The 10245-nt window shown below is 61.0% G+C and overlaps 1 protein-coding gene across 1 annotated transcript; it reads left to right on the top strand.

Moving 5' to 3' along the window:
- The first annotated feature begins 393 nt into the window (after positions 1-393).
- ZFTA (zinc finger translocation associated) lies at positions 394-8878 on the top strand. The gene is given in 8 exon segments (XM_051966918.1): positions 394-573; positions 861-964; positions 2861-3264; positions 3267-3764; positions 4500-4853; positions 5382-5462; positions 5465-5884; positions 6398-8878. Coding segments are annotated over 8 exon segments (2532 nt in total). The 3' UTR covers positions 6889-8878.
- The last annotated feature ends 1367 nt before the right edge of the window (positions 8879-10245 follow it).

Below are 10245 nucleotides of genomic sequence, written 5' to 3'. Positions count from 1 at the left end.
AGTGAAGCATCCGCAGCCTGCCAGCGCGGGGAGCGTTTCCGGGGACCCCGGGGGGGTCACGGGGCCCTTTGTTCCTAGAGGGGCAAAGGCAGCCCCCCTCATCCGAGGGCGGCTGCTGGCCACTGCCCCCTGGCACTTCTGCGCGCTGGGATGCAGGTGCCTTTAAGAAGTGGTAAGTTTCCCGGCTGCCTTAAAGGGCCAGCTCCGGCAGCTCTGCCTCAGCCCAATAACGGCTGCTGGGTTCCTTTTGTTCTTCCCTGGGAACGTGAATAGACTCGGTGGCCAGGAGGGATCCCGGCGCGGGGGTCGCACCTTCAGGGCCCCGGCGCCTCTTCCCGGCCATTGGGGACGGCAGAGGGCCGGGGTCATTGTCTCCCTTAAAGAGCAGGGGAAATGAGGCGAGTGACTGCCGGCCCTGGCCCAGCTTCCATCGAGCTGTCAAAGCCAGCCTCCGACCCCAGGGCTCCCGCCCCCCCCCCCCCCGGGGCTCTGCCCCCGCTTGTCAATCAGCGGGCATTTATTAAGCTCCCATTGTGTGCCGGTCCCCGTGCTGGGTGCTGGGGCGCCCGGAAAGTGAGGCAGTTCCCGACCTCCGAGCCGCGGGGAAGGAGGGAGAGGCCAGGGAGAGCTTGATGTCACGGAGCCCCAAATCGTCTCTGGGAAGTCTGGCTTGGGATCCAGCCCCCAGCTGCCCTGACTTGGGGAGCCGCGGCCCCAGGGCTCCGGCTGCCACTTCTTACGGGCGGACAGCCTCGGGCTTGGAGTCCAGTTCGATTTTTTCCACAGGAGGGAGGGAGGGAGGGAGGGAACCTCCCTTCTCCGTTTCCACTATTTGGCCCCACTGGCATTCCCTACGCTAGGTAAAAGGCCCTTCCTGGCCGACTTCCTCCCCTCTCCTCCTGGGACCCTCCCGCCGGGATGTTCCTGAGGGCCCCACCCAGGCCTGGAAGCCGGGCCTGGGACCGTAGGGAACTGGCGGCGCTTTCCCCAGCTCATTTGCATCGGGCAGGGGCTGATGGGGAGGGACGTTTTTACAGTTCAGACTTGGCCCCTGGTTTTTCTTTCCTAGTAACGGCTCCTCCTTCCACCAGGCCTCCCAGCCTCAGATCCCTGGGCCCCCACTTTAGAGCTGAGGCAGGAAATAGTTGGGGGGGGGGGTGTGGCAGGCCGGGCCAGCAGGCCCAGGTCGTTGGGAGGACTGTTTGACTTGGCCCCGACAAGGCGGCCGCCAAGGTACGCGCTGTTCTCTCACCAGGCTGCTGGCCCACCTCAGAAAGAGACTGCTCCAGTAGCGGCAGGGACAGCTCCCTCAGCCTCAGCCTGCCTCCCTTTCTGGCCTCCCTGGCCCCTGGGGTCCTCCCCTGAGCATGGGCTCACCACTCCCCGAAGAAGTTCCTGCGCCTTCTTAGAGGGGCCGGGGTGGAGGGAAGGAAAGGCCTGATCCCTCGGGGAGAGGCGGCTGCTTAGAATATCCTGGAGCAGGAGGAGGCCCGAGTTTGAATTGTGCCACTTGCCACTTGGGCAGAACTCTCTAGGCCTTTCTGCTTTTTACTTTCTCCAGTTGGAAATGGAAAGAATTAGATTTGATAACATTGGGCCCCTTCTAGCTCTCGCACTCCATGTTCTAAGGTTCTTCCTAGTTCTACATGTTCTAAGGGCCTCCCAATTCTGACATCCCATGTTCTAAGGCCCCTTCCAGCTCTCACATTCCATGTTCTAAGGGCCCTTCTCCCTTGCTAACTTCCCATGTTCTAAAGCCCCTTCTAGCTCTCACATTCCATTTTCTAAGGGCCCTCTTTCCTTGCTCTGTCATCCCATGTTCTTCCGCCCTAAAGCCCCTTCCAGATCTCACATTCCATGTTCTAAGGTTTCTCTGCTCTCTCACATCCAGTGTTGCTCTCCCATTTTCTAAGGGCCTTCCCAATTCTGACATCCCATGTTCTAACACCCCTTCCAGCTCTCACATTCCATGTTCTAAGGGCCAATTCTGACATCCCATGTTCTTTCATCCTTCTTAGCGTTACCATTTTCCAAGGACCCTCCCAATTCTGACATCCCATGTTCCAAGACCCCTTCCACTCTCACATTCCATGTTCTAAGGTTCCTCTGCTCTTCCATATCCAGTGTTGCTCTCCCATTTTCTAAGGGCCTTCCAATTCTGACATCCCATGTTCTAACACCCCTTCCAGTTCTCACATCCCATGTTCTGAGGCCCCTTCAGCTCTGACGTCTCAGGTTCCAAGGTCCCTCCCCATTCTCTAGGCCCCTTGAGAGGCCTCTCCCCTGGTGGTGGTGGGGGGCAGTCTCTCCCAGGCAATAAAACTGCTGGTGCTCGGAGCAGTTATTGGACCCAGGTGCCCTCCCCCCGTTGTCAGGCTTCTTTCCGAAGGGGCAGCCCCCCCTCTCCTGTCCCCTGGTGGCCCCTTGGTCCAGAGCCTCTGGCTTTTTCTTGTGAATGTCCTTCCCTCTTAAAGGGCCGGCTTCCTCCTAACATATTTTTTTTTTTTAAAGGAAGCCTAATTATATACTCGGGCCTAATATCCTTTTGTTTCCACTCCCCCTTAAAGAAACAGTGCCTTCTTTCTTGCTTTTCTTTAAGTGGCCAGCAATGTTATCATCCCTCCCCCCGCCCCCCAGTCATCTTTCCGGAGACTTCCCTGAAACCCCCCAGGTCTGCAAAGAAAAAGGATTCTGGATCTGGAGCCAGAAGAATCGGGCTCTGCCCCTGATTACTTCTGTGTGATCTTGGCCAAGTCACTGGGGTTCAGAAAGACTCGCTCAATAAAGTTTTCGTAAGCACCTACTGAGTGTCAGGCACTGGCAAGTTTGGGGCTCACAGAGAAAGGTAAGGAGCCTCCAGGCTGCTTGGGGGAGGCCAGAGGCGAATAGCCGTGGGATGGCCCAATGAGAGCCGCGCTCCTCCCAGGGTCGCGCAGTTCCCCCCGGTCGCCGAGTGTCTTGGCCAAGTCGCGGGAGCAGTTTGCCCGGACCTTCCCCAGATCGGGGAGCGAGGATCCCCAGATCCCTCCTCGGTCTGTGGATCCCTCGGTTCCCGCCCAGCCCCCAGTTCTCCGGGCCTCTCTGGGCTGCCCGTTCCCTCGGCCTCCACCTCCCCCGCCTGCCCCAGTTCTCCGGGCCTCTCTGGGCTGCCCCCTTCCCTCGGCCTCCACCTCCCCCGCCGCTCCATCCCCTTTCCAGGCCCGGGGAGCAGGACTCGGGTTCTCTGGGCTGTGGCTGAAAGCCTCCTGTGCTGTGCCTCCCTCCCCTCCCCCCAGGGCCGGAGCCGAAGCCGGAGGCTGGGGCGCCGGGCTCCCTCCCCTCCCCCAGGGGCCGGGCTCCCCCGGCCGGCCGGAAGTACTCGGACCACTGCGAGGCGCGGGCCTCCCGGCCGGGCAAGAGCCGCATCCCGGGCCGCGACCACCGGCGCTACTACCACGAGCACTGGCGGCTGGAGTACCTCATGGACTTCAACCCGGCGCGCCACGGCATGGTGTGCATGGTGTGCGGCAGCTCGCTGGCCACGCTCAAGCTCAGCACCATCAAGCGGCACATCCGCCAGAAGCACCCCTACTCCCTGCACTGGAGCCCCCGCGAGAAGGAGGTCATCAGCAGCAGCTGGGACGCCCACCTGGGGCTGGGGGCCTGCGGGGAGCCCGAGGGGCTGGGGGCCCGGGGGCCCGACGACGACGACGAGGAGGAGGACGAGGAGGAGGACGAGGACGAGGCCCCTGCCGCCCCTCCGCTCTGCCTGCCCAAGAGCACAGGTAAAGGAAGAGGGGAGGCCCCCCTCAGACGGGCTCCTCTCCTCTGAAAGGATGGGGTGCTAGCTTAGGTCCTTCCCAGCTGACATTTCGGAGGAGCTCAGTCACGGAGAACTTGGGGACCGCAGGGGACGTCCTGAGGGGGAAGCCAAGGCTCAGGGGAAAAGTCACAGTAGATGGAGGGGGGCTGGCATCGGGACCCAGGAGAGGCTAAGGAAAAACAATAGAAGGCTACTGCGGCTGGAGAGTTGGGGGAGGGGCAGTAGATCCTGGGGGCCCAGGGGCTAGAACGGGGGAGTTAGGGTGAAGCTAAGTGAGGTGGGGAATGGAAGGGGCGTCTGGAAGGTGGAGGCTGATGGCGGAGAAAGGCTGAAGAGTGGAGGGAGGCCAGCGGAGGAGGTGGGGGTCAGCTGGGACTTGGAGGCCCCGGGCTATTAGTGCTCCACTTCTGAACAGTCCCGGGCCCTTTCCGGAGCTGCTGAGGCCCGGGGTTACCTAGACTCTGAGGGTTCCTTTCTTGTCTGAGCCCCAGGCCCTCTGGGGGAGTGTGGAGGGGAGGGGCAAAAGCGAGCCCCAGCCCTCTGGGGGAGTGTGGAGGGGAGGGGCAAAAGCGAGCCCCAGGCCCTCTGGGGGAGTGTGGAGGGGAGGGGCAGAAGCGAGCCCCAGTCCTCTGGGGGAGTGTGGAGGGGAGGGGCAAAAGCGAGCCCCAGCCCTCTCTGTTCCTTCCCCTGGTTCCAGGCCGATCGTCCTCGGGCAGTGGGAGTGGCCGGCGCCGGAGGCGAGGGGGCCCCTCCGCTCCCCGAAGGCCGGGTGGAAGCGGAGGTCCGGGGGCCCCTCGGAGCCTGGAGCGGCGGCTGAAGGAGTCCCTGCAGAGCTGGTTTCGGGCCGAGTTCCTCATGGACTACGACCCTCGGGGCAACCGGCTGGTGTGCATGGCCTGTGGCCGGGCCTTGCCCAGCCTCCACTTGGATGACATCAGGGCTCACGTCCTGGAGGCGCACCCCGGCTCCCTGGGGCTCACGGGCCCGCAGCGCAGCGCCCTGCTGCAGGCTTGGGGCACCCCGGCTGCGGAGCCATCCCAGCCCCCACCAGGTGCGCCTGCTCCCCAGCCTCGGGGGCGCCTCCGGGCCAGGCTTGGTTACGGGTGGGGGCGGAGGACACGGAACTGATTCGGCGGCACCGGGACTCCCGGGCCCTCTCCCTGGCTCCCGGCCGGCTGCCAGTCCGCGGCAAGGACGCCTGACACCTGGGTAGCGTCCCAGAGTTGGGTCTAGGCTAGAAGAGCTTGCATGGGGGACGCAGGAGTCTTAGGGCGGAGCTCTAACAGGTTTGGACAGTGTTTGACGTGGTTCGATTCAAAAAAGCATTTATTGGACCCTTCCTGTGTGCGCAGCGAAATGAAGCTGTGCCTGTCCGTGGTGGCGCTGCCCGATCTGAGCCCCCTTCCAGATCTAGAATCCTGACTTTGAACAGGGCCCCGGGGGATGCCATCTTTGCGCGGAGGGAGAGGGTGGGGGGTGGGGCGCTAAAGTCCCTCAACTGAGTCCCTGTGGGTGGGCAGGAGCGGGCTGGGCCCGAGGCCACCGGCTGAGCCCTGGCTCTCCTCCTGTCCCTCCACAGACGATGACCTCAGCCCTCAGGACCTGACCCGAAAAGCCCCGGCTCCAACCGCGGCGCCCTCCTCCCTGGAGCCCGCTCCCTCGGCCCCGGGGCCCCGAGGGCGGCGGCGGGGACAGCGGAGGCGGGGGCAGCGCCCGGAGCGTCGACCGGCCTGCCCCGGGGCCGCGATCACCGGCGTTACTACCAGGAGCGCTGGAGGCTCGAGTACCTGATGGAGTACGACGGAGGGCGCCGCGGCCTGGTGTGCATGGTGTGCGGGGGCGCGCTGGCCACGCTCAAGATGAGCACCATCAAGCGGCACATCCGCCAGCGGCACCCGGGCTCCACCGGCCTCAGCGGCCCGGTCAAGGCGCTCATTGCCCAGGAGTGGAGCCGGAAGGCCACGCACCTGCTGGCCCTGGGGCTGCCCTTCCCCGAGCCCCCGGGGGCCCGGGCCGAGAGGGAAGAGGAAGAGCAGGGACAAGGGGGAGAAGAGCCCGAGGAAGAAGAGGAGGGAGAGTGGGGTGAGCTCGAGGTCCGGGGCCCTAGGGGGGAGGAGGGAAACCAGGGAAGAAAGTTTGCTTGGGGGAGATGAGAGGAGAAAGGGGGGAAGGGGAGGAGCTGGGGCAGGATCTCCTGTTTGAGCTACCAGGGCAGGAGAGACATACATACAGGTGGGGACCGCAGGAAGAGGAACTGAGGCGGGAAGGAAGGCGAGGTGGGGGGCTCCGAGGGAGAGAAACTGATGGGGGAGAGAAGGTGAGGTGGGAGGGGCTCAGAAGGAGAAAACCTGATGCGGGAGGGAAGGAGAGGTGGGGAGGATGCCGAGGGAGGGAAGGTGAGAAGGGGAGGCTTCGAGGGAGAGAAACTATTGGGGGAGGGGCTCGGCAGGAGCACACCTGATGCGGGAGGGAAGGCCAGGTGTGGGGCTCGGGGAGAAAGGGCGGAGACAGAGAAAAGGGAGTGCTCTGGCGTGAGGGACTGGGCCGGGGCGCGCCGGGGGCCTCTCCCAATCTGTCCGTGACCTCCCTCCGCAGCCGAAGGTTCGCCCTCCGCAGAGGAAGACGTCAGCGCCAAGAGGCCGGAGGAAGAGGAAGGAGAAGGGGAGGAGGAAGAGTCCGAGGCCCCAGAGTCGCAGGCGGTCACCGCCCCCCCGGCGCCCCCGCCCCCGCCTCCGCCGCCCCTGCCCCCGCCCCCTCCGCCCCCGCGCAGCCGGGAGCAGCGGCGCAACTACCAGCCGCGCTGGCGGGGCGAGTACCTGATGGACTACGACGGGCGGCGTCGCGGCCTGGTGTGCATGGTGTGCGGGGGCGCGCTGGCCACGCTCAAAGTCAGCACCATCAAGCGCCACATCCTGCAGGTGCACCCCTTCTCCATGGACTTCACGGCCGAGGAGCGCAAGACCATCCTGGAGGCCTACGAGGAGGCGGCCCTGCGCTGCTACGGCCACGAGGGCTTCGGGCCGCCCGCGCCGCCTCCGGGGGGCCCCGACGGGGACGTCCAGCCGGGGGCCGTGTGCCGGGCGTAGCGCCCCCGGCCGGCCCTCCCCCTCTCCCTGCGCCTTGTCTTCCTTCTCCAGTGAAAACCTGAACCGTGGGGGAGGGGGCAGGGCCCCCGGGAGGCCCCAGCTTCCCGGGGCAGCCCGGCCTGGCCCCTCCTTGCTGCCTCTCCCGCCCCATCTTGCGCTCCCTCGCTTTCTGAAGTTTACCTCCGCGGCCGCCCTGGCTTCCCTCCTGTCCTCCCAGCCGCCCCTTCCACGTCCCCCTCTTCAACGGACCAGGGGCTTCTCCCGAGCTTTTGTTCTGTCTGTCCCGACGAGTCCTCTCTCTTTGGGCCGGAGAGAGTAAGGGACCGGCGCTGGAGAAGCCTTAGTTTCAAGCCCCAGCCCCCTCCACCCCCCACGGGGTGGGCCCTTGGGCAGAGCAGCAGGGGCCCCTCCTTCGGAGCTGGCCAAGGTGGCTGACAGGCCGGAGGAGGCCGGGGCTTGGCCCCCAGTCCCCCCACCCTCCTTTCCTCTCCCTGAGCTGTTTGAGCAATGTGAATTTCTGGGCCCTGGGATTAGGCAGGAAGCCCCAACTTCCCACCATCCCGAGGGGGAAAGGGGCTGGGTTAAAATCGCAAGCCCCAGAATGGAGTCCCCGGGGGCCCCAGACCTCACCTCCCTTTTCAAGCTGGGTGTCCGCTTGTCCACCGTTCAGTATTAAGAGCCTGTGTCCTCCAGCCCTTTCCTTCTGCATGGGGGGCAGGGGGGCTTGGCCCAAGGTCTCCGTTGCTCGGCTCCATTGCATGTGACCTCGAAAGGAGCTGTCCCAGAAGGGGCCATTCCCTGCCCTGGGCTGGCTAATGGGGGGAGCCTGGCCTTTCTGCCTGGGTGTGAAGACTGACCAGTATCTTCCCGGCGTGCCCTCTGCCCAACGTCCAGCTGCGTCTTGGGGCCCCGGCCCTCCCCACCCTGCCCCCTTGCCATTCCATTTGGGCTTCCCCAGCCTGAGCATGACAGTATTATGGCGGGAACAGGTGGTCTCTGGGCGGAGGAGGAGGCAGATGGAGCGCGAGACCCGCTGCCAGTTTCAAAGTTTTAGCACTTTTTTTTTTTTTTTTTTAATACCCCTTCCCCCTTCGACCTCACTATTTGGCCCAAAGCTACATGTTCTTCCTGAGGAGCTGGAAGGCGAGGACCCCGCCGGCTGGCCCTCTGCTTGCAGGCCTGGCCCTCGGACCATTCCACTGTCCCCAGCTCGCCCTCCCGGGGGTGGGGGTGGGGCAGGGGCAGTCACATTTCCGGCCGGTTGGAGCCTGAATATTTTAGGGAGCGGGGTTTTATGATCGTTTAGGCAGGTCCAAGTTTGGGGTGTTTTGATTCATTCTCTCCTGTGGAGAAAAGGTGGCCCCAAGATCAGGCCCTTGGCTCTTATTTTTTATTTTATTTGGAAAACTATTTAATGCTTTTATATGAAGGGGGAGGGGGGAGGGAGCTGGCCATCACCTTATGTGCAAATGTCTTTATTTATTATTCGTGTATCAGAGATAAGCTGTGAGCTGCACCCCAGGAGACTTTCTTAGCGTTGCCCTTGGGGAAGAAGGCAGGGTTCTGGACCACTGAGGGAGGGTGGTTGTGGGAAAAGAACAGGAGGGAGGCTCTCTAAGAGTTCCTATGATAGCAAGGTAGACTGAGATCACCCCACCTCAGGTGCTTCTTTGGGCCCCTAAATCCTGACCTCCACAAAGTAAAGGCTCCTTTCCTCAGGGGCTGTGGTTAGGGAAAGGGGACTTGTATTTGGGTGGAGGGATGAGCTGATGGGTTCTTGAGCCAAAACTGGATTGCTAAGCCCTAGCCCAGCAGCAGAATATTTTACCCTGCTCGGTCCCTGCTCATGTAACCGGTACTGAGCCTTCCTGGATCTAGAGTACCTTTGATGATGGACCCGGGTCCGAGGATTCTGGGATGTCCTGGAAAAGACAAGTAGTTGTGGTTTGGGGAAGTTTATTACCCCTGCCTTGCCAACTCCCCCCCCCCCCCCCCCACCAAAAAAAAAAAAAAAAAACCTCCCTGTGATTGGAACCAGGGAAAAGGAGGATAAGGGGGGGGGGGGGGTTACTTTCTTTATGGATAAAGTCAACATGGTCTCTAAATTAAATTCTGAGATGCCGAGATTTCTCATTCTACCCACGCTACTAGTCAATATTAGCTTAATAATCCAACAGGGAAATGACATTTTTTTCTGAAAAACATCTTGCCTAGGGAAATTCAGTGCCCTAGCTTGGGACATTTCATTACTTTCATGGAATCCCTGAGCATTTTCAAGCTGGAAGACACCCCAGGGATGACTCTGGTCCTTCCTCCCCGTTTTTTACAAACAGGGACATTAAGGTAGTGGCTCAAGATGAAAGCACTTAAACCAATCCCATGAGTTCAGATTAGGGCAACGGGCAGATTTTGCTTTTCCCTAAACCCAGTCACTTCTCCCAGGTGGAGAATGGGTTAAGCCTAAGAACCCTCCTTTTGCCCAGGGATACCAGGTACATGGGGTGAAGGGCTTTGCTGACCGACCGAGTCCCAAGTGCTCCCACACAGGTGGTGGCAATCCTAAGAAATGTCCATTCTGAGTATTACCGGGCCCCCTGGAGTCTTCCCCGAAGTGGTGCCGTTGCACTTTCCATGGGATCGGGGAAGCGGGCAGCCGTGGTGCTCGGGGGGTCGAGGGGTGCTGCATGCCAATCCAACACTCTGCCTCAGTAGTCCGAACAGTCGATGTGCTTCATGACCATTTTTTCCAACGGTATGCTTGCTGTTATGGCTAATATGTAAATGTTACTCTGAATATATATTTATATGCCATGTTACTACTTAGTGACATTATCCAAACATTTGTATGCGTATTTGTGAAGTTGTTTGCATTGATTTTTTTTATATCCACCTAAGTTTTGTAAAAGAGGTATGTTGAATAAATTCTTTAAAAAGCAGTCGTGATTCTGCTGGATAATTTTGTCGGGTAGATGGGACAGATGGGAGCGCAGAGGGAAATCAGGAGTTCGACAGGTTATTCTTGGGTAGACCTTTTGAGCTTATGGTTGAGGGGCAAATCAAGAGCCCATCTTTATCGGGGTCTTCCCTTGGTGGGATGATCGATTTTATCCAAGCCCCCCAAATTCCCGACCTAAGGGGCCTGTCAACCACATGCCTCCATTTTTTTCTTAAAAGAGTGGAGTCTCCTCATGGTTAGCACCCAGACTGGAAGCTGAGGAAGCTGGGAGATTTTCATTCTGTCAATGAGCCTGCAGCAAACCCACTTCTCTAAGGGTACACCCGAGGAGACCTAACTACAAACTTGGTTTTTTTCCCAGCTGGGTCCAACAGCACCAGGGCTGACGCTCTATCGGCTTG

The sequence above is a fragment of the Antechinus flavipes genome, chromosome 6 (genome assembly GCF_016432865.1).
Source record: "Antechinus flavipes isolate AdamAnt ecotype Samford, QLD, Australia chromosome 6, AdamAnt_v2, whole genome shotgun sequence".
In the NCBI taxonomy this organism is placed as follows: Eukaryota; Metazoa; Chordata; class Mammalia; order Dasyuromorphia; family Dasyuridae; genus Antechinus; species Antechinus flavipes.
The sequence above is the reverse complement of the archived record's forward strand: the minus strand, read 5'-3'. Positions and strand labels throughout refer to the sequence as shown.